Below are 24,679 nucleotides of genomic sequence, written 5' to 3' on the forward strand. Positions count from 1 at the left end.
CATAACAAAATGTCTTTCTACGTACCAACTGCGGTACCAATAAACAGCTCGCCTCCGTATCTAGACCACACCAGCCACGATTCCCACCCTCTCTCTTCTTCCTCTGTGCATTTGAAAAACAGAAGACAGTTCCAATCTTAGAACCACAAAACCCATAAAAGGACTGTGGGTAATGTAGTCCTCTGACCACGCGCACCTCAGGAAAAGTAGGGTGATTTACAGAGGCTGCTGAAAAAATCCATTGCTTAGTTCAGAGGAAGTCAATGCTTCCGGATACCCTAAGCAAGCAAAAAAATAATAATAATAACTGACTGAGCTGGAGTAGGAAAACATTCTTCGAACTGCAAGTCCCAGTGTGCTTTGCGTCCCCAAGCAGGGAGTGCAGACTTTGCGCCTGCGCAGCCGGTTTCTTGCGTCCGGAAAGCTGTAGTCCCTGCCTGCAGTTCAGAGACCACGCCGAGGGGACAGCCGCCGCCGCCACCAAGGAGGAAGAGCAAGGGAAGGATGTGGGTTTTTGGTTACGGGTCCCTCATCTGGAAGGTGGACTTCCCCTATCAGGACAAGGTGGTTGGATATATCTCAGGCTACAGCAGACGCTTCTGGCAGGGCAGCATCGACCACCGCGGGGTTCCCGGCAAGGTGAGGCGCTAACCAGTCCCCCACACTTACTGACCCCGGCTCACTGCTCCCCATCTCCTGTGGGACTTAACACCCCAACGGCCGAGTAAACTCATGAAATAGTTTATAATGCTTCTACCTCTCTCTGTGTACCTTCCTCGGCCACCTGCCCCCGACTCCCTCTCAAACCAAAGGCAGTCCTTCCGAAGCCACTTGACATGCTTGGTGGTAGGTAGTTCTTGAAGAGGAAGAAGCGTGGGCGTAAACTCGCACAAGGCTAACGTGCTGGGAGGGGACCCCATCTCTTGGCAACTACTGCCCCCCCCAAAAAGGTGGGAAGATAAACCTTCCTGTCACCACGGAGTTGAAATACTAAAATCAACTAGCAAATTCAGCTTTTTTGCAATTAAGTTTATTGGCATTTCTGCATTCTGCCAGGCTTTGACTGGTCTGAGTTTAAACGTGCATGTTATTTCTGGGGTTTTTTAGTATCTTTCCAAAGGTTTTATTTTATGACACCTAAGGTCACAGAAGAACTAGTTTCCAAAATTACCTTACTTTGATCACGTTGGTTGTCCGGTACTTCCCAAGTTAAGTGAGTCCCGCTTTGTTACCTAAATAGCAAAGTACCAATACTATATCCAGCATTATTTTAATGTTTTTTTCTCAGTGGTTCTCCTCTAAATTATAAATGCAAAATGTAAGTTCTTTGATCCATTTTTCAGTCAGCCATGCAGAGACATTTATCTTAATATATGTGAAAAGAGAGTAAGAGCTCTCTGCTTATGCAAATCAGCCTCATTTTGGCTGCAAAACAACTAATCCATAAGGAAAACTAAATTTTGAGTAACTGATAATTTGGATAAGTTGAACACTTCTTATAGTTAACCTCCTAACTTTTAGAAGAGTACAAAGTGTTTAATTGCTTACATATTCTCTAAAATACTCTGAGAGTTATATGAGCTTGATTACCACTTTTTTAAAAAAGAAATTAATATTGGCTCAAAAGCACAATATCTAAAATGCTAGAAATCAGATGTAGCAAGAGATTGAGGTTAATTCCAAAGAAATACCTGTAGCCTTGCATCATGGAAAAGGGAAGACAGGAAGGCTGTAGTTTGCACCTGCTCATCAATGAGACATAGGATGGAAATCACAAAAAGTTAAAAGCTGTTCTACCTCAACTAGAGTTGGTGAATTAAGAATTTGGCTTTAAGGTAGACAGATGACTTGAAAACAGAGGGCTGATTTACCACAAATGCACATTTACAGGCCAACAGAAACTTCATGGCCAAGGTATCTCCAAGAGTGTTATAAAATAATATTTAAGACTTCAAAGAACTGAGTTAAATAAAATGCCTTTTGAGTTGTCCGATATGGGCACTTAAAACTGCCATTCTGAAGAAGAATGCCTTAACCCAGGCTTCAATTTCAATGACCAAGTATTAATTACTTACGAGCACGGTTATATAGCATATTTTACTACTCTAGTCTCAACCAAAATGTTTGTTTGGTACACAGCATAATGAGTTATGTACACCATCAAAACAAACCGATAAGAAACTGTCATGCCAATACAACAGTTCATGAGTCTTTAAAAAAGAAGGTAGCTATAAAAGCCAATATCTCTCTTTTTACTTAAATATACTAAAATATAGGGCAGGAAATTTGGGGAAAAAAACTGCAGTGGCTAATAGTTTGATACCTACTTTTATTTAAAGAATCCATCCTAGCATATTAAAGGAAAGCCTAAGGCACTAAACATTTTCTAAATATAATGTTCTATTAAGAAAACTGGAAAGAACATTATCTTACTTCACATTTTTTATTATAATGGATCACCAGCCTTTTATAAATATTAACTGTCTGACAAACAAGAATATAAAAGGCTACAGAATATCTAGCAAATTAGAATAACGTAAATGCTATATAGGACTATGTTTTTACAGCAACATATGCTTCTAGTGAGCATATGATCATTACATATGAAACGTGATATTATTAAACAAATGTTGGACTCATTTCCACATAGTGCAATGTGACATTTGTAGGAAAAATACCAAACTTACTTTCTTTACTAAATTATGCTTTCTTTTTAGCTTCATTTAACTTTAGTATCTTCCTAAGTTTAATTAAGCATCTCATTTATTTCTAACAAAACTTGCCAGTTCTCATCAAATTAAGGATTTATTTAAATGTGAAAAAATTTTCATATCAGAAAGAATATATTTCAATTTCAAAAAGAGAAAACATTTTAACACAAGAGATAATCATGAATATTTACTAAATCCCTCACTTTTCTAGATGTAGATCAGAAACATTACTCATTACCCAATGAAAGCACCCATCATGACTCATATTTCACAGCATACTCCAATCCCATTCAGCTTCCAAGACCCCTTCTTCAGTTTCAATACCCCCAAAACACATTTAAGTGCATTTACAAATTTACATTGTTTCCCAATAATATATTTTATTTTAGGGACAAACAGCTTAAATTTTAGAAAATATTTCTGAGTCAATATATCAGTAGTGCCAAGAGTCAATGTCTGTTTCATCCATAAGCAGTCACAGGGACAAATCTATTTTCCCTTAATGACTCCCTATATATGCTCTTTGTTTTCTGTTTCAATTGCCACCACCTACATCGAGGACTTTACTACCTCTCCTCCTTTCAACAATTACTACTGAGTACTCACATGTAAGTGGGAGACACCTATGCAAACAACAATACCTGATAAGTGCTATAAGGGAAATGGATAAAAGGAGCAATGAGAGTTTAGAAGGAGCTGCTGCAAAGTCATCTGGGCAGACAGCCAAGCCTTTATGGAGAGAGTGGTGGGAGGATATCCAAGGGATTCTAAAGAAGGAAAGGCATTCCACACTGGGAACTAGTAAATCCAAAGATGTAAGTGTCTGTAGAAGTTATAAATAATTCATTACAGCTTGAGAGGGAAAGTGGTTAAGAAATGAGGTTTGTAGTTAACTCATGCAAAATAATTATTTCATCCTGTAGAATATTACAACCCTGAAAAATTCAAAGCACAGAAGTGAGTGGCCCAATTTTTGCACCAGAAAGTCAATCTAGGGCCAAGTAGAGAACAGTCTGGAGGCAGGCAGCGAAATCCCTAAGGAGACAACTGAAGGATGAAGAGAAACCAGATTCAGAAGATAATCAGAAGATAGAGCTACCAAAAATTGGTGACTAGTCTGGTGAAAGGGGAAGGAAAGAAAAGGTGGAATGCAGAACTTGTCCCCTCCACCACGAACATTTCTTACGCACAGTCCACCTCCTTCGCACTTGAACGTGCATACTATATACTTTACCACACCATCTTCCCAAAGCACTTCTTTTATCATGCCAGTCACCTACTACTCAAGTGCTACAGTAGCTCTTCATTTCCTTTTTCTCCCAAATTTCAGTGGCTTCTTCTTTTCCATTGACCCCCAGTTTCAACTCCAATCTCAAATCTGACTCTATCCTATTTCTCCAGTTATGTTTCTGAGTCATCTTCCATACATGGAGGACCCTCTGCTAAAGTCAGACACTTGGCCTGGTATAATCTTGCTTCTAGACCCTCACTCATAAATCATGAGTCACAGTGCCCTTTTGCCAGAATTTTGTCCTTCTTTCTGACCACCCAAGACTCAGAATTCTTACTGCACTTAATAAATAGTATACATCATAGCCCTTAAGTATTCTCTACCTATTTCACATGTTAAGTTCATATTCCAGAATTACAATATAAGCTCTTGAAAGCAGGAATCAAGGTTTTATCTTCTCTACAGCACAGAATGGGTATTCAATAAATAGCTCCATATTCACTTTGATATTGAAGGTAACATGGCAATAGCTACATGACCCACACCAATATATGTATCCTCACTTTAGCATTATCTTAAATAGAAAATAAGTCAAATATAAATGTCCAACAATACAAGAATGTTTAAATTATAGTTGACAGTAGAATATTATGCAACTATTAAAATGGATGAGAAGACAAACAGTAAAATATAATTAAATAAAAAACATAATCCAAAATTCTATGTGTTCCGTGATTATGAATTACCTATACAAATGGACAAAGACTAGAAGGGAATAGCAACAAGGATGACACAAATATCTGAATGATGTAAGTTCGCTATGTGCCACACAATAGGCATACAAGTAGGTAAAATTGTGGCTTACAACTCAACTTTCTCACTAATGATAACATGTCAGTAGACACAGACTTTGGCACCAGGTAGGAATTGTATTTGAAAAAAAAAAATGCAAATTCTTAGACTGCTCCATACCTACAGAATCAGGAACTACCTCCAGGTAATTCTGATCTACACTTAAGTTTGAGAACCACTTCCCAATAGGAAAGCACCCTGGAATGTCATGTTTTGTTCCTCAGTGAAACTATAGCAATCTTTTTTTCCTGAAGAGAAAAAAGTGATCACAACATTTATTTATAATTGCTTCTTCCTTTTGCTTTTCATTTTAGATGAGCCTTAGTCACATGTGTGTGTTTTTTAATATATCCATTCTAAGTGAACATAATATACCTGTTATATACAAATTAAAGAGAATCTTTTAGAAAGGCCAAGATAATTTGGATAAGGTAGACTCTCTTAATTCATTTTAAAATTTATCATAAAAAATAAGTACTTTTGAAAAAGTGTTTAGTATGAGCAAACAAAGTTAAAATATTCCATGTCAACAGTAAGTTGCTAATGCTCAGTTATTGAACTTTAATTCGGGAAAAAAAAATATTTTTTTTTTTTTACTTTTTTAAAACAGCCTGGAAGAGTTGTGACTCTTGTTGAAGATCCTGCGGTATGGTATAATTATTCTTTTTTGTATAGTCTTTAATCATAAAATGTTAAGATGTTTCTCAGTTTTAATAATCAATGAAATTTTATTAGCAGTCATCACAGACAATTTGAACTACACTGGGTCTAGAATTCCTCTCTGTATTTGTTGTATTTCTTTTCATCTGTTGGGAAAAGCTGAAATACAGAATTCAAGGTAGACAACAAAAAAAACAATGGCATATAGTCCCATTTTTCCTTTCTTGATGAGTTTATTGACTGAGAATTTTGTGGTCTCCTTTGAAATTAATGGAGCCTGCCCTCAGACAGACTACCACTAAGAATCAAATGAAACCCTAAAGCTTTCCTCACATTTGCTAGGATTCTAATATTTCAGCAAAAATCCCAGTCATGAACTATCACTTTCTTTACTGCCTAATTTTATCAAGAGCACAAGAGGTTTTTTAAAGTTTAGAGCACTAGAAAACTTTTATTTACCTGGTAGTTCTCTGTTTCTTAAATATTTTCAATCATTTTACTGAGATCCAAATTTTATATTATGAAGTTAAATATTTAACTTTAGAAAGGACTCTGATATATAAAATCAAGCAGCTAGCAACAGCAGATGAATGGTGAAATTATGAAACGCTTTCATAACTTACATTAGGAAAAGCATCTATAAAAATGGCTTCAAACTGGTAAAACTCCTAATTAGAGTTAATAAAACCACTTTGTTTCTATAGAATGTTAATTTATTCAAGATGCTTAGCAACCTAAAGTTTAATAATCAAGTTAATAATTAAAGGTTGTCAAGAAACTAGAAAATCTGTGTTACAAACTATAAATCTTGCTTATATCACAGATATTTTATTAATACTACAAAGAATCTTTGCAGCTGAAGTACACTGCTTTTACTGACACTGTTCATGGGCTCTCTTGACAAAGAGGTTGCCATTTAGTATTCTGGATGGAGTAATTTACAAAGGATATTTGAAAGTTTAGGCAGTGAAGAAATGAACAGATAAATGAACCTATCGCCTTAATAGTTGATTACTTTATTACAGAGCTTTTAAAATACACAACACTTTCTGCAAATAAGGGAACACCAAATATATAAGTGATACTCACCTGCAGCTGAAGGGGGTTGGGGGTCAAACCCCTCCCAGCCAGCACGCCAACACTTATATCCAGAAGCCCTGAAGTAGGCTTCAGGGTGGCTACAACACTCCCTGAAGCAGTTTGGAAACTGCTGCCCCTATACCATCAGTGAAATGTTTATGGATTTAAAGCTTTAGAACTATATTTAATGACTAATTGAAGACCTGGTATTTTAATTTCAGTCCCATTAGTTAAAAGACAAAATTTGAAAAACTTAAACAAAGATAAATATCCTGGTATACAAGGAAATCATTTATTCAGATTGAAGAATGTAAAATGCTGATTTCCTTTACTGTTTAGTGATATACCTGTTTGGTGCACATTAAGTGAGGCAAAACTGCACTGATTTCTAAGAATATACAAGATATTTTCTTACATCATAATATATCTTCACCTATTTTAGCCTTGTAAAAACTAAATAATATATTCTTTTCATTTTTCAACAGGGTTGTGTATGGGGTGTTGCTTACAGACTGCCAGTAGGAAAGGAAGAAGAAGTAAAAGCATACCTTGACTTCAGAGAGAAAGGAGGCTACAGGACCACAACAGTCAATTTTTATCCAAAAGATTCCACAACAGAACCATTCACTGTGTTGCTATATATTGGAACATGTGATAATCCTAATTATCTTGGTCCTGCACCTCTGGAAGACATTGCTGAACAAATTTTTAATGCAGCTGGTCCAAGTGGAAAAAATACAGAATATCTTTTTGAACTTGCAAATTCCATTAGAAGCCTTGTGCCAGAAGATGCAGATGAGCATCTTTTCTCTTTGGAAAAATTAGTAAAGGAACGTTTAGAAGGAAAACAGAACTTCAATTGCTTAAAAAGACCTAACTGACTTTTCCCAACAAGCAGAGCTTTTAGTCCTCAGAGAACAGCACAATAGCATTATGATTTGTAAACGTGTTTACTTGAAAATCTTAGTTGTGTTTAATGTTGTAGTCAAGATATCATCTAAATTTATAGTTTAATTGCAAGTGGCCTGAAACACATACATATTCAAGATATTGGGGTATAGTTAAAGAAAAAATTTGTTTCAATAATATAATGATTTTCCAGCTATGTGATATTAAATACTTGCTCATGAGAAGTGAGTTCTTTAGAAAAATATGATGAAGGACTCAGTTCAGAACTTGTTTTTACCTGAGTAAATATAATTCTGTTATTTCATACCACAGTACTATTTTGAAGTTGTAGAGAATTAAACCAAAAGACCAGTAAATATAATAAGGTTATACCTTCAATATATTCCCATACATCAACTCTGTAATCATGGTTTAAAATAAATAAGCTTAAAATAACATGTAATTAGAAACGTATGGTAATATAGGTAAGATTTGGGCCTTGAATGTGAATCTCCTTATGTAGGTATTAAATGAAATCCTTTCCAATTTAAGCCAAAATATGCATTTTAATATAAAAATTTCCTTGGAATTATAATGTACTATACCTCTCCATTTTTGAATAAATGTATTTTACTACATGGAAAAAACCCTTTCAGCAAGAAAAGCACAAATTATACAAATCATGTCTACTAACAATGTAGTCTAGTCTGTCACTCACTTTGTATTAATCTTATACTGAAACTTAAAAAAAAAAAGATGGGCTATCTGATATTACAAATTAACAGAAACATATAATGAAAGTTTGCTGTTTGAAATGGTGTTTAGAATCGTAATATTTTAAAGAAGTGGTATTACCTGATCATTTGCTACACAGCTTTTTTTTTCCTTCTTACATCTTGTCACCTAAAGGTATCCACTGAATAGTGTTGATGATGCTACTCAAGTAGGAAACATATATGTGCATTATTAACTCATGTAAAAGTAACTTTGATTCAAACTAATCAGATTCTTATTATAGGTGATATCCTTCTCAACAGGACATATAGTCTCTGTTATATAGTCAACATGAAAAGAATTTCAGTATCACATTAAGTCTAATGTGAAACTAATAATTAGTACAGAAGTTTTTCATGTAAAGTAAAATAAAGCTGTCCTACATAGTAGGAACAGTAGTCCTTTTCAGGATAATTTACTCAGCTACATAACTATTTTAAATATTTTCCAACATGTTCAATATTAGTTTTCTAGAAGGCATTTCACTTGTCCTGTACAACAGGAAGAATACTAACATTCATTAATGAATACCTCATAAGGATGTACTAGGCACTATACATACAGAATCATCCTCTGAGCATGTTTCCATAGTAACTTGCACACAATTAACACATCTAGTAAGCAGCAGAAGTCCATGTCTCTGCTAAAGCACAAGATCTTTCTACAATATATTTAAAAATCCACTTGAATTTAACTGTCTTTACTAACCTGCATCTCTTTTTCAAGAGGTAAACAAGATTTAACTTTTTGTGTAACGACATAGTACGTGACTTGTTACATAGAGATGTTAATTTTGATAGATGCATACAGATTTCCACAAATATAATGAGCCTATCCAAGATTCACATGCCATAGCTCAGAATCACATAGGTGTATTCAGAGATCCAGCCTTAGTGACTCTTCTACCATTTAATGTATAACTATGTTATGAAATATCAAGGGAGAGGGATTACTTTGGGTTCCCCATTTATGTGTCTTTCTAGACTCTCAGTTAGAAGTTAGTTAGAAAATACACATGTGGTATACCATCAATATTTATAGGGAAGCCATGATCCAAATAGCCCAGGGACAGGGACCTTTCATTTTCAGTGGGATGGAGAGAAACATGACTAAAATGGAGAAGATAAACAATACTGAATTAGAGAGAAGCTAGGGTTTGGAGCCCACAAGCTAGTAAGAATCATAAAGGTACTAAGTTATCTAGAGCATAACATTTTTGTTAGCAAAACTGCAAGTCTCTTTATAGCCCTTGGAGGTCACTTTCAAAACAGTCTCTCTCATTCTGCCCTCATCACACACACATAACTCAGACTCTCATTCCTCAGAGAATAAATCTTATTAGCTAGGTGTTCAGTTTTAGGAATTCAAGAAAAGTATGAATGTAAACCCTACATAGAGAAAATAAACCTTTAATGTAAATCTCTAATGGAGTAGATTTTTTAAAGTAGGTCTTTCTACTCCTACTCCAGGCCACTATTATATTTCCTTTCCCCACTCCCAAACAAATAACACATTCACTCTTCAGTCTACCAAGAACTGTAAGCACAGTCTAGATACCACCTGCATACATAAAAAGTTATCACTTAGGGAAACGAAGGTTGCTGTGATGTCAACTCTGAATATTTGAAAGCATGAAGGTGATCTATTCCTTCAAGACTGATTTTAAAACATTTTATAGTCAACATTTTATTCTATTATATTAGATTTCTCTTTTCCATAAAAACATATCTTTTTAAAATTATAACTTTGGAAGAGTTGTGAATATAAATGTAAGCATCATCCTCCTATAATTTACATCCCTGATTCTAAGTCAGTTATATGATAAATGTGCTTAAAATTCCCTCTCATCATATCACATCGAAATCTACGTATCAAATAGGGTATTCCAATTATGCCTATCTTTTTCAACAAAAATACTGTGACTATATTTTCTATGAATTTATTCAGCTTTTAACAATCTATTTTTATGAATTTCTAAAACTTTAAAATAAACTCACCCTAGGCACACATTAAAAATTCAACGATTAGCAAATGATTTTTTAATCCTGTGGCTACTCTTCAAAGAATTTGAACTCCTGAAAAAGTACTGAAATTATTCTTCTAAATGTCAAATTTATATGATGAAAATTAGCTTTACTGAATTTCAGGGTTGTTTAATTCTTCTTAATGTTCATTTTACCTTTTTAAAATATTATATAGTTCAGTATAGTTCTGGGTAGTTTTTAAAATATTATATAGTTCAGTATAGTTCTGGGTAGTTTTATTTAACTGTACTGAACCTCCCTGTCTTTATAAGTGGTTAGCCAATGCACATACATCTGGAAAAACCACCACTTAACCCTACAATTTCTTTCACTCTTCTAGCTTTCCTATCCTTTGCAGGAATTTTTAAACTACAGTGTTCTATTTCCTTATCAACTCATTTCAGTGTCCCTCCAATCTAATTTTACTCTGCTGTACTCTAACCAATCAGTGTAGTCTCAGGTCTCCAATGACCCCTTTCTGATTCAACCCAAAGATCTCAGTCCTTCATTCTTCTTTACAACTCTGACACATCAGACACTAGAGACTTTATCACTAAGGCCAAAAAAGCAGAACATTTCATTGCATTTCTATTTACATCTTTGACTACTGTTTATCAGATGCACAAAGTCATCGAACCCTAGGCTTCAATTACCATCTTTATTTAGAAAACTTCCAATCTCTAGCCTACTCCCTCAAACTCTTTACAAATCTATACGTCTTATATGTAAGGTACCTCCAGTTGAGCTATATAAACACCTGAAACTTAGTGTATTAAAAACATAATTCATCTCCTTTCCCAAAGAAAACTGTTGTCCCACATTACTTCCCTGTACATGACACACATTAAATGTTGAACAATGGACAGAACAGAAAATACAACAAACAAGTTTAAAATATCACCAATTCACAGGCTTTTGCAGAAAATATTTTCACAATTTTTACAAAATGTAGTTGTGTTCCTTGTTTATAATAAATTTTAGCATTTTATTTAAAATTTTATATAACTCAAAGCAAAGTGAGCAGGGAAGCCCTGAAGCCTATCTGTGATATGACTTAAAAGTTATGTGTTGGTAAGACCTATCCTTCAAGTATGAGCTGCAACGTTTCTCAACTAAAATAAGAACCTTATAATACGGCAAGAGCCAAGAGTTTCTTACACCTTCTGCTTGCCTCCAATCTTATTTCTTCTTTCCAGCACATATTCTTCTCTGTACTCAGAATTATCTTTCTAAAATATGAAACTAATCTAGTCAGTAATCAAAATGCCTCCCAGGGCATACAAAATAAAGTTCAAATTCTTTAATCTGGTATTCAGCTACATACAACCTGGTGTCAGCATATTTGTCACATTTCACTTCCCACTAGTGCACATCCCCCATGTTCCAGTCACACCATCATCCTCAACCATTAAGACCTAGCAAAAAAGAGGGACTAATGATAGGTGGCAAGCAATCACTATGCAGCAAGACTACTAAGATAAAAAAGATAGCTCCCAGCTATCAAGAACCACATTTGGTGGAGAGACACACAAGCAAGCAAATCAATGTTACTTACCAGAAAGGCTGGGACATAAGATCAGAGAAAGCTTCACAGAAAAAAATAAATTGTTGCTCATGTATCAAAGAATAGTAGTTAACACTTATGGAGCACTTACTATAAATGCCAAAATCTATTCCTAGTACTTTACACATATTATTCCCCAATGAGAGACAAAAAGAGTTTAACTTAAACAAACATTAATAATAACTATCATTGAATACTTACAACATGCCAGGCACTGTGCTAAGCACTAAAAAGGAACAAAATGCAATTAAGGTCTTTAATTTTGGGGAAAGAAAAAAAAAAAACAGTGGGAGATGGCAGGTTTTTCATTTTGTACCTCCACTGGTAAGTTTTAACCCCAATGAGATTCTTTCCTGAAACAGGACAAAGTTAAAAGAATTTTTTAAAAAGATTCATTTAATTACCCGTATTCTAAAGTCATAATTTTTTAAAATTTAAACAGATGTGTTTTGCCCAATATTCTCAACAACATTGATTGATTGATTCAACATATACCTATCAATTACCTACTTTGTGTAAGACAAACTAAAGCATATGCATTTTCTTCCACTTCCTAGCAAAATCCCACTGAAGTGCATTCATGCATTCTAGAAGGAGAGCAGATGGGATTATATTGAGGATTAAGCCAGTGCAGAGAAAACCACAGTCTAGAACAAACATGCAGGTGTACCTATATGCATGTGTACACACAAGAAAGCTGCAGCCATGCAGAAGCCTTTCCTGCCAGCAGAGTCTGAAGAAATACCAAACCTAGATACAGCAGAAAGGGGCTGTAGGACAAAAATCAGGATTCTTATAATATGTATATTAGATAGCCAAGCCAAACCTTTTATCTTACTCCTTTACACACAGAATGTCTAGGAGCAACAATGCTGGTTTTCAGCTAAAACCACAACTTTTTTTTTTTTTTTAATTTAACAATCTACCCTGAAAGCATTAGAACATCTTCATGCTCCACAACAAAGCCTTCCTTACTTGGGCACAGGGTGGAGGGAGAAGAGGAAGAGGCAGCTGTTTTCCTGCATTTCACCCATGGACTCTAAAGTGAGGCACAACAGTTGATACCCTGCTCACTTACAAAGAGTTCAAGAATCCTTTGTTTGTTTGTTTTTTTAATTTTTGAGGAAGAGGAAAAGCAAAAGCACAAAAGGATGAAAATAATCAACTCACCTTAAGGAAGCAGAGCTTTTAAACTTATAGATGTTTAAAGTTTGTAAGTGTTATCCTCAAAGAAACTCATGAAGACATTGCATCTATTAAAAATGAGCAACTGGAAACTATGGAAACAGGAAAAAAAAGAAACACTGACGAAAGATATTCAAAAAGGAGAACTGATAGTCAAAGGAAATAGATCTCTTGAATTGATCTTCCACATTACCTAATTTTTTTTGTCCTTTTTCTCTCTGTTTGGAAGAATCTATCTAAATGGTATTCTGAATAGAAAAGAGAAAATGAAGGAGAACAAAATTTAATAAGTGAACAAATGGGACTCATGGAGTGCAATGAAGGATAAATGAAAAAAGATCCACATCTAGAAAGAAATACTCTCATAAAGTATGATAAAACCAATGATAAAGAAAAAGAGTCTAATAAAACATTCCAGAGGAAAAAGTATATTACTTGCAAAAAAGAAGCAGAATCAACTGGCTTTAGTATTCTCGTCAGATATACTAGATGGTAAAAGGCAAAGGAATGATGTCTTCAAAGTTTCAAGCAAAACGAAATGATTGAACTATGAATTCTATTCACAAACTATTAACTGAGAAGGCAAGATAAATACATTTGCATATTATAGGCCTGTGAAAATTAAATTACCTGCTTTATATCTTTTCCCAAAAAAATTACTTCTAATTAGGTATACCCCAACAAGCTGGGAGGGAAATGTGAGATAAGGAGGACACGGAATAACATAAAACAGTAGATTTAACCCAGGAGAGTTACCCCAAAAAAACAAACATAGATAGATGGATAGACCCAATATAGATAGGTAGATATGCAACAGACTTGGAAAGCAACTAGTGTAAATTAGAACAAAGTGTTTGAGAGCTCAAAATATATCTTCAAGGGCTTCCCTGGTGGCGCAGTGGTTGAGAATCTGCCTGCCAATGCAGGGGACACAGGTTCGAGCCCTGGTCTGGGAAGATCCCACATGCCGCGGAGCAAATGAGCCCGTGAGCCACAATTACTGAGCCTGCGCGTCTGGAGCCTGTGCTCCGCAACAAGAGAGGCCGCGACAGTGAGAGGCCCGCGCATCGGGATGAAGAGTGGCCCCGCTTGCCACAACTAGAGAAAGCCCTCGCACAGAAACGAAGACCCAACACAGCCATAAATAAATTAATTAAAAAAAATTTAAAAATATATATATCTTCAAGAACAAAATGGATTCATTTTAGCAAATATAGTACTAATTTTAGGGAGCTAAAAGGACACTTTAAGTGGCAGAGGATTAATACAATTACATTTCTTTCTCTGCAGTTCCAATTACACCTCTTGATTTTATACTGACTTGTACTTGCATAAGTACAATATTGTAAAGTTTATAGGTTTTCAATGCTTGAGAATCAACCTATAAACAAAGCACAGAAAAACTGAATAAAGTCACAGAACGTAGATGTTATAAAGATATAGTAGTAGCCAATTGCAGAAGCAGTGAAAATGATAATAAAAGCTAACACATATTACATATTTAATATGTAATTAAGGCACTACGCTGAAAAAGCCTTACATGCAATAACTCATTGATTACAAAATGGCAACACTGAGAAGTGGCCAAAAGAATGGATTCAGGAGCAAGACTGTTTGGGTTTGATATCCAGTTCCACTGCTTACCAGTGTTATGACCTTGGGCAAGTTGCCATATTTTGTCAATATATTTATTTCATTTTAAGACTTCTGAAATTGAGATGAGTCTTACACTAGATGGCATGTCATAAATGTAATTGGTAGTGGTTATTTTCTTTGTTAGTAGTACAAAAAAAAAATAGTGAGCCCTAGAATCAATGGCAAAGGGGAACTGCTATAGTTTTAAACAGACTTTAAATTGGGATTGACATATATATACTATATATAAAATAGAAAACTAATAAGGACCTACTGTACAGCACAGGGAACTCTACTCAATACTCTGTAATGGCCTATATGGGAAAAGAATCTGAAAAAGAGTGGATATATGCATAACTGATTCACTTTGCTGTACACCTGAAACTAAAACAACATTGTAAATCAACTATACTATACTATACTATAAACTTCTTTTAAAAATAAAAATAAAACAGCCTTTATGACAACAATTAAATGCAAGGCATGACCCCTGATTGGATCCTGAATGGGGGGAAAAAGGCCAATAAATGGTGAAAGTTGAAATCATTGTTATTTTTCTAAGATGTGATAGTAGTATACACCTTTGGTTATAGAGGAATCTTTTTATTCCTAGTCATTGATTTTTTTCAAGGTTCAGGCCAGCTGTCTTGTAGAATGAGCCACATTTTTTGTTTGATAATTTTCTTATACCCAGGCTTGACAAGAATACTACACAGGTATTGTTATATATAGGTGTTGTACACATGAAGTTTTAGAAACTCATTCTTATACAAAATTCTTAACAGAAAATCCTTAGGAAAAACCATAAACAAAAATATAAAGCATGGGATTAAAAAAAGAAACATTCTAGCTTGATTTGAAATCAAATTTCCAATCTCCTTTCTTTTTCCTTGTACCTAAGAAATGAGTATGTACAATATTCACATTTGCACCTGGATATTTGCTAGCATTCTGTCACCTGTGAACATGATGTATTTTAACCAAAAATCTCTGAAGGCCAAAACTTTTCTCCTCATTTATTTTTCCCAAAATGTGTATCCCAGTCCTCTTAAGTCTTCTTGTTACCACAGAGTAAATTATATTTAAAGGAGTGACTGGAGGGGAAAAAAGATCAATATTGGAAATTAACAGAAATGCTCAATTACTATCTTAGGCAGCCTCTGGAGTAATTAGTATTAAACAACCTCATTGCATACCAGCTGTTAATTTGAACAAATGTCTTTATTTTTATCGGTTTTTGCCCTTTATATCTCTAAATGAGAAAGTATTATAGAGCTATGGGATAACTTTTAACTCAAAGCCCAAGTGGTTGGTTCTCATTTCTGTCTCAGAAAAATTTCAACTAGAAAAAAAATTTAAAGTTTTAATCAACCATATTTTATAACATGGCACAGATATACAATTTTATACCTGTGTGTGAATTATATTAGAACATATTAACCTCTCTTGCGTTTCAGTTTCCTAATCAGTAAAATGAGGAAACAATAAAATTTAACTTCTGAGGTTATTACAAGGAATAAATCAATTATATAAATTTGTATCTATAAAGCGCTTAAAATAGTGCCTGGACACATCTATTAAATGAATGAAATACATAATAAATCTCAATCTTCATAATAGTTCTTACATCTCATATTTGTTATTTTCTCCATTTTAAAGGTAAGAAAACTGAGCTCTAAAGAGGTTAAGTAATGTGCCCAAGGTCACACATGTAGTAGGTAGGATCAGAATCTCACTAGCCTAACTCTTGAGCCCCTGCTCCTAACCACCTCACTATTCAGTTGTACAGAGTTTGCATATAGTTATTCAGCCATTGCCTTATTATTAGAAAATCAGATACCCAGGGTTTTTTTTTGCCATTACAGCTAATGCCACAATGAATTATCTTTATACATACATCCTTATGTGTCAGGGCTTTTGTATTTAAAGGAGAAAGTCCAAAAAGTAAAATCACTAGGCCAAAAGGTTTGCGTATTTTTAACTTTAAAAATTACTAATTTTGGGCTTCCCTGGTGGCGCAGTGGTTGAGAGTCCGCCTGCCAATGCAGGGGACACGGGTTCGTGCCCCGGTCCGGGAAGATCCCACATGCCGCAGAGCGGCTGTGCCCGTGAGCCATGGCCGCTAAGCCTGTGCGTCCGGAGCCTGTGCTCCGCAACAGGACAGGCCACAACAGTGAGAGGCCCGCGTACCGCAAAAAAAAAAAAAAAAAAATTGCGAACTTAAAAAAGTTTATTATAGCAGGTCTATCTTTCCTTTTACAGTATCTGGATTTCCTGTCTTACTAAAAAATACCATCCCTACTCCAATTATATGAATATTCTCCTAATTGCTTCATATGGAAATATCTTTAACTCATTTACCATTTATTTACTTTTTTTTGGCAGCGCTGCCTGGCTTACAGTCCCCGACCAGAGATCGAACACGGGCCCTCAGCAGTGAAAGCGTGGAGTCCTGACCACTGGACCACCAGGGAATTCTCACAATTTACTTTTTATATAATTTATGATAAGGTGATCTAATTGGTTTTCCTATAGATGAATAGCAAATTCCACTATCAGCATTTATTGATTAAAACATCCTTTTCCCACAAAAGTGAAATGACACCCTTGTCACATATTAAATTCCTTATGTCATTCTCATACTCAAACCAAATTATTTTTGATCTCTGTCTTGGGTTCATGCTCCTTCATCCCTTAGAATAGGCCTCTCCCAGCTCTGTAAATCCAATTCCTACCATCCATTAAGGTCCTATACAAATGCCGAGACTATTTTATTGGTTTCCACGCTTCCTTCTTCTCATCCCTTGCTAGAGGTAATCACCCCCTCCTTTGAATGTCTGCAATACTTTATCTGCACAGTACTTCTCTAACAACGCTTCTCACTTTTAATATAATTAGTTATTTACAAGTCCTGTCTCCCTTCTTAGGTGGTAATATTTTGGTGGACTTGATCTATATCTAAGTCATTTTTTTTATATCTAAGTCATTTTTATAGCACCCTTAGTACTTTGGACAGTGCTTCCAAACCACATTTATTAGATGAATAACTGCACAACTTTCTTGATCTCTCCCCAGATCTGTAGTTCTGCAGCTAATTGAAAACTGCCACATTAAGACTAACTCCCTTGTGTGCAGAAAAGCGTAGTTTTGCCAAATAAAGGGGAATTTTTCTGGAATCCATGAAGCAGAAATTTAAAATAAACAAAATTTAAGATTGTGTATTCTGTACCATATTTACATGAGAAAAAATCAAGAGACTATTAAATGAAGTAATTGACTATTTTTTCAAAATAATTTCTAGGCAATGATGGTGTTAATACAGATTCAGGACAATCTTCTACATAGTTACATTCAAAATTCTCTATGATGGTAACTGCATAATGATGACATCAGTGCGAGGTAAGATTAAGTGCCTTATGGAATCATCAAAAGATACAACACAAACAGGCATCATAGGCAAAGTAGGTGTTCACTACACTGCAAAATTTTTAGAGTGCTAGAAAGGTCCCCTGCTTGCCTCTAAATATCTTCCCACTCAGTGAGCTAATGCCTAAAACTTTACCATCAATATTCAAGCCTCTCATTTAAAAGTCTAAACCAGTGATTCTCAACCATGGGCCATTTTGCCTGCCAAGGGACATTTGGCAATGTGTGCAGACATTTTTGGTTGTCACAACTTGGCTGGGGGGAGGGGGGAGGGTGGGGTTGCTATTAGCATCTAGTGGACACAAGCCAGGTATGCTCCTAAACGTTATACGACACACAAGATAGCCCCTCACAACAAGGATTTTCCTGGCCCAACATGTCAACATTGCCAAGGTTTTGAGAAACTGGTGTATACTCTGCTGAAATGCAAAAACATAATGTCTTTTAATTTAACATACACATAAAAAAGCCTCCACTTCAATCCAATCAAGCCTTTCTTCCCCTCTGCTCCTCCTCCATGCTGTCAAATCCAGTGGTTACCTGCTTATCCTCATCTTCCACAACTCCTCAGCAGCATTTACTTGACTCAGCTAGCTGGTCATTCCCATGGTACACTTCTTTCTCTTGACTTCCTTGATATCTCAGTTTTCTGATTTTCTTTCTGCTTTACTGGGCACACCTCCCCAGTCCATTTCGTTAATTCTTCAATGCTGTTCAGTATCTAATGTTGCAATGACTCATCTTCCCTTTGTTATCCTCATTTTTTCCCTAAATGATGTCAGCCAGAACCATGGCTCTCAGTAAATCTATATGCTAATAACGCCAAAATTTATAACTCCAGCTCTGACCTCCTTACCTAAGCTTCAGGTTTATTTAACCAACATGTTAGCTGCAGTTGGATGTCTAACTGATATCTACAACTTAACATGTCCAATAAATAAACTATACTCCAATAAAAATTTAAAAAAATAATAAAACTTAACATGTCCAAAACAGAACCCTTGATTCAGAAATTACTCTTATTGTAATCAAACCACATATGTAAGATGTTAACAACTGGGGAAATCTAGGTTTGATTCTTGCAACTATTATATAAGTTTGAAATTACTTCAAAATAAAAAGTAAAACAGACAAAAACACATGGCTCCCATCAGTCCACATTCTTTTCTTCCCTTTTTCAGTAAACTGCACCACCAGTTCCTCATAAAACATATCTAGACATCATCATTAATTCATCTCTGTAAGAACATGTCACATCTAATCCACCAGCAAATTCAAGATGCTGTAGCTGAAAAATATATCCAAATTAGGCCACTTCTCCCCACCTCTGCTGCTACCAGCTTCCTAACTGGTCTCCCTGTTGCCATACTTGCCCCTCCATTAGTTTCCTAGGGCTGCCATACAACTAAGCCCACATGCTGAGGGCTTGGTTGCTCCACGGCATGTGGCATCTTCCGAGACCCAGGCTCGAACCCATGTCCCCTGCATTGGCAGACAGATTCTTAACCACTGTGCCACCAGGAAAGTCCCAGGTCTGGGGGTTAGAAGTCTGAAATCAAGGTGTCAGCAGAGCCACGATCTCTATGAAACCTCTATGGGAGGATTTGTCCTTACCTCTTGCTAACTTCTGGTGGTTGCTGGCAAACTTTAGCGTTCCTTGGTTTGTAGACACATCACTTCAATCTCTGCCTCCATCCTCACAGAGCATTCTCTCTGTATATCTGTCTGTGTCCAAATATCCCTCTTCTTATAAAGACACTAGTCATTGTATTAGGGCCCACCCGAGTTCAATGATCTTAACTTTCCATCTGCAAAGACCCTATTTCCAAATAAGTTCACACTCACAGGTTCCAGGAGTTAGGACTTCAGCATATCCTTTTCGGGAACACAGTTCAGCCAATAACATTCTCTATAATCAGTTTTCCACACAGCAACCATAATGATCTTCACGAATGTACATCAGGCCACATTACTCTCCTACTTACAGATCTGTGTCCAGCTGGCCATCTCCTACCACTTTGCTCTTACACTCCAGCAACATTAGCCTTCTTTCTGTCCCTCCAACACACCAAGCTTTTCCTGCTGGAAATTGCTGTGTGGCTTCCTCTTCACCATTTCAAGTCACAACTCAAATGTCACTTCCTCACACAAGTCTGACCATCTACCTGAGCAGCATGTCCCAGAAGCATTCTCTTTCACACAACCCTAGTTTCTAAGCAGCAGTGACCACTACCAGAAATTATCTTACTTGTTTTTTATCTGTTACTTGAACATAAGCTCTATTGAGGCAGCTTCCATCACTATAGACCCAGAGACTAAACCAGGGCAGACAAATATTTTTCATTTTTATTTAGTCAAATACATCTCTTTTCCTTCATGACTTCAGGATTTCCTATCTTACACACCAAGATCATTGAATTATTCTCCTAAGTTTTCTTCTATTGTTTTCTTTTTGTTGTTCATTTAAATATCTAATCCATTTGGAATTAATCTTGAACTGAATGAACTGAATTAATCTGAACTGACTGCCTCTGTTCCTCTAAGAGAGCACTAATCTCCTGCTGTTGATTCCATCCCACACTATCTGCTGACTACACCGAAAAGCCCTAACGGACCATCTAGAAGGATGGTGCTGGAAATGCACTTCCCCACCTGCCTGATGAACTCCTATAAATCCTTAAAACCCCAATTCTAATGTCACCTCTCCTGGGAAGCCTTTCCTGTCCAATCTCTGCCCTTCTTTATATCTTCACTCTAACATCTCTCTACTGTATAATCTATAGTACCTGCCTCATAACATATATAAAGTACTTACACTAGTGCACGGAAGAAAGGCTATATAAATGTTAACTACTTTATTATATCACAATAGGTTACCATTATTTGTCTGTGTAATCTCCCTTGTTAGACCATGAGAGAAAGAGGACAGAGACCCATTTATTTGCCATTTACCAATCCCAGTGTTTGCACACGTATTAAGCATTAATAAGTAAATAAACCAATGAACAACACCTCAATTCTGGAAAAAAGTAATTTTCTTTGATGCTGCGGATTCCTTTTGTTTTAAAAAAGGAAATTTTTAAAACAAAAAATAGAAAAACAGACTGTTCTTCCTGCTTTTTGATTTGGCTCAAATTGCGCGGGGGGTGGGAGGGACGACGACACACAAGGGGCGACACAGTCTTTAGCAGATCTAGCACGGAGGTCTAGCTTTTCCCACCTCCAGAAAGACAATGACAGGTGCTATAGAACTAACACTGTATAACCCATTATATTAGAGATGAAAACAACGGCTTTTTTTTTAAGATGGGGAGGGGAATCCAAAACTTTTTGTGTTTTGAATAAAGTCAGAGATATCTGAACCTCATGTGAGTTCATAACCTCACATTCACCTGGCCCTGAACCCCACATAAAGCAACTTATCGGCTTCCTTAAAAAAACAGCAACCCACCCCAAAAAAAAAAAAAAAAAAAAAAAAAAGCAACCCAACACTTCAACTCTGGGATGAAAGAGACTCCCGTAAAGCAAAATATGTAGGGGCTGAGCTATCTAGCTGCCCTTCCCACAAGGAGATTCTCCGTCTAGGCCATCCTCGGAGAATTGCAGTATTCTTATACGAGGGGACGACAGGTTTCCTCGGCTCGGGTATCCCCGAAACCATGGCTGCGGAGACTGAGCCAACCCCCGCCCTGCGTTAGTCAGGAGCTGGAAGTAGTGAGGTGACCGCGGCCCACAGCAAAAGAGGCGGAGAGAAACTTCCAGCGGGAAAGATGAAGTGTACAGAAGCTACGTGCGAAGAAAAGGAAAAGCAGCGAGAGGGTAGAGCAGTCAGGAACACCGCCACTTCTCACTTCTCCTCGCCACCTCGAATTTTCTCATCTGAAGACCAGCACCCGCCCCGCTCACACTCTCCTGTAGCTGCTCCACGAGCGCCAAGCCGCTGCCCAGCCGGTGGAGAGCCGCGCGGGTGGCGGAAGGGAACAGCCGCCGCCTCCCGGACTCACCAGCTCTCCGTGCCGCCACTTCGCTGCCGCCGAAAGGGCTGGTCCGAGGCCCGTTCTTTGCGCGTCCGCTCCCGGGAAGCCGCTGCCTTCGCTCCCAGCCACGAGACTGCGGTTGCGCGCGACAAGGTAAGCCCGGCCGGCGTCCCGGCTTCCGTAGGCGGACGGCTCGGCGGCCCCGGATGTTGATATACCGCCTGCCCCGGAAACGGTGGCGGGAAGTCCAAGGGGGCGGGGGCGGTGTTGCTGGGCTCTCCGGAAGGAGACGTGGCGGCTGTTGGGGCCCAGGTTGCCTGGGCGCTTGGTAGTCCCGCCGCCTCCTCCTCCTCCTCCTCCTCCTCCTTCCCCCTCTCCTCTCCACTGTGGGCCGAGGGGGTTGTGGCGGCGGCTGGAGAGCTCGGCGGCGGAGGATGGAGGAAGGAGGCGGCGGCGCGCGGAGTCTGGTCCCAGGCGGGCCGCTGTTACTGGTACTCTGCGGTCTCCTAGAGGCGTCCGGCGGCGGCCGAGCGCTCCCCCAGCTCAGCGATGACATCCCTTTCCGCGTCAACTGGCCCGGCACCGAGTTCTCTCTGGTCAGTGCCCTCGCGAACTCGGTAGCCATCTCTCTTCCTCCTGGCACTTAAGGGTTCGGCCCCTTCCCTCAGTATTCTGCGTTTTTTCCCCCTAGAACCTCCTCTGCGGGCGCATGCCTCCTTCCCCAATCCAAAGCTTCATCGACCCCGCGTTCATTCATTCAAACGGCAAGTGTTATCAGACACGTTCTGTGGATGTGCCCTCCATGCTACGCATTCCGGGATCCAGCGGTCACTTGCTCTCCCCTTTAAAAATCTGTCGCACTATACCTTAGCAACACTCCCACCCTGTGGAAGAAGCTTTTCTAGAACCACGTCAGGCGCACACATTTGTCTTCTTTGGAAAGTCCTCTGCAGCTCTTAACTCCACCAGCAGCCTTCTGTCCTTCAAGGAGTATTTACACACCCTACCTACACAACCAGTTGTACTGCGGATATGAGTTCCCTCTCTCATATTCGTTCTTTCTCCCTTGTATACACACACAGTACATAACATATACGCACAGCTCTTTTTCCTTCAGAGTTGTTTCTGAGAGGGCTGTTTGGCCTGTGAGATGTTAACGACGCTCTATGCAGAATATCCTTTACAGTTTTGATGTATTACGGCTGTTATTTAAGACCCCAAAACATGAGATTTTATGATCGGTTTTCCTACATTGAAAAACATATTTATAATCTCAAAGTAATGAATATTTGCAGTCCTTCTTCCTTTGGGGAGTGCACTGCTGAGAAGTCTTGCTATCCACGGGAGGCCAGTAGAAATTGGGCTCTTGTGATACTTACCGTATGGTAATTAATTCATTTATTTCAAATGGAAGTCGGGGAAAATGCAACAGTTCCCCCTACCCCGCTCCGCCCTGCAGAATTTTTTTAAAATTCTTATTCCAGTTACCTGCAGTCGTTCTACTTGGAAGACTGTTTTAGTATATTGTTCTATTACTATTTCACTGAAACGTGAATATGTGATACTAGGATGTCTGCACAGAATGTCCCAGGATAACGGATGTCATCAGTACCACAACAGACTTCTATTTGCAGATGTTAGTTTTTGCTAATATTTCACACCTGGTTTGTTTCTCCACCTGTCTTCAGTTCTTCCATTCTGGTAGTTCAGTGGTTCTTAAGTATTTCTCTGGGAAGCCAGATTAATCTTTGCATTAATGCCAAGAAATATTTTTAAAATTAATTTTTATTGGAGCATAGTTGGTTTACAATGTTGTGTTAGTTTCTGCTTTACAGCAAAGTGAATCAGTTATACATATATACACTTTTTTTAAGATTCTATTCCCATATAGGTCATTACGGAGTATTGAGTAGTGTTCCCTGTGCTATACAATTGGTTCTTATTCAGGAAATATTGATATATTAAAATACGTATATGAAAGTTTGTTACAAGTCAGATATAACTAAGAGGCTTGGGATAAGAATATTTTAGTCCAGTCTCTGTTATTATTTCCAAAGAGCACACTTGGCATGAACTTGGCAAATGTTTAAAGAATGTGGTCATTAAAATTTTTTACTCTTGCACCTGTGTTTTGCTTTTTTTTTAATTTAAAAAGGCATGCTGATATGTGGCCCTAAAAATTTACTGACCTATACGTAGATGACTAAAACTAGCCTTTTTAGAAGTTACTACTAAATTGTTCAGTTTTCTTTCTGGCACTGGTGTTTGCTGGCTAAAAAGAGGTTATGGTAGAAGATCTCGGTCTTAACGTATGCTGTACCAACCTTTTCTATATCTAACAATTTTATTTTGACATTTTGTTTTTAATTACTTTTCTTTGACAATGAAGCATAATCTAAGATGGACACATTTGAAAATTTGGAGAGAAATTCTTTTTCTTTTCTTTTTTTAAGTTTGAGTTATTTTGAGAAAAATCTAGAAACATTTACCTATAAGTTGGCAAAAGATCTGTGGCCCTCACACAAAAATAAGCCCCAAGAGTGATTATCATTGATCTTTGGATTTTTTTTTTTTTTTTTTTAGTATTTTTCTAATCTCAGGGCTTCCCTTCCCTACTTTGTGTAATTGAAACTACAGCCCTCCACACCTGGCACTGTCATTTTGTTTTATAG

General features: G+C 37.3%; 3 protein-coding genes across 15 annotated transcripts in view; 2 read left to right on the forward strand and 1 right to left on the reverse strand.

The window, feature by feature from the left end:
- The window catches only part of ASB3 (ankyrin repeat and SOCS box containing 3), a 93,512-nt gene extending 71,308 nt beyond the window's left edge, over positions 1 to 22,204 (reverse strand). Inside the window, exon 1 of one of the 3 annotated variants that reach the window (XM_027131656.1) lies at positions 22,035 to 22,204. The gene's annotated coding sequence lies outside the window, so the exon portion shown is untranslated. Of the gene's footprint in view, positions 1 to 10,193; positions 10,221 to 22,034 lie in introns of those variants that run through there. The other 2 variants (XM_027131658.1, XM_027131657.1) reach the window with 2 other exon arrangements.
- CHAC2 (ChaC glutathione specific gamma-glutamylcyclotransferase 2) lies at positions 366 to 8,281 on the forward strand. Of its 5 annotated transcripts, none has more exons than XM_027131665.1 (3): positions 371 to 639; positions 5,405 to 5,440; positions 7,020 to 8,177. In XM_027131665.1, exons 1-3 carry the CDS (start codon positions 505 to 507, stop codon positions 7,413 to 7,415), a joined length of 567 nt encoding a protein of 188 aa, XP_026987466.1. In that variant the 5' UTR covers positions 371 to 504; the 3' UTR covers positions 7,416 to 8,177. The 5 variants fall into 5 exon arrangements, with proteins under 5 accessions (XP_026987467.1, XP_026987466.1, XP_026987469.1 ...); XM_027131668.1 differs by having other exon boundaries at positions 565 to 639; positions 5,405 to 5,445; XM_027131667.1 differs by lacking the exon at positions 371 to 639 and adding an exon at positions 728 to 846.
- Positions 22,177 to 24,679, forward strand: part of ERLEC1 (endoplasmic reticulum lectin 1) — a 34,167-nt gene continuing 31,664 nt past the window's right edge. For 6 of the 7 annotated variants that reach the window (XR_003438221.1, XM_027131659.1, XM_027131662.1 and 3 more), the window contains exon 1: positions 22,286 to 22,603. Coding sequence is in view for 6 of the 7 variants with exons in the window: in XM_027131659.1 (XP_026987460.1) it covers positions 22,442 to 22,603 (162 nt within the window). In the remaining variant the exon portion in view is untranslated. Of the gene's footprint in view, positions 22,604 to 24,679 lie in introns of all 7 variants that reach the window. The other variant, XM_027131660.1, reaches the window with a different exon arrangement.

This window comes from Aethalodelphis obliquidens, unplaced genomic scaffold (genome assembly GCF_003676395.1).
Source record: "Aethalodelphis obliquidens isolate GAN/ISIS:26980383/991018 unplaced genomic scaffold, ASM367639v1 scaffold40, whole genome shotgun sequence".
In the NCBI taxonomy this organism is placed as follows: domain Eukaryota; kingdom Metazoa; phylum Chordata; class Mammalia; order Artiodactyla; family Delphinidae; genus Aethalodelphis; species Aethalodelphis obliquidens.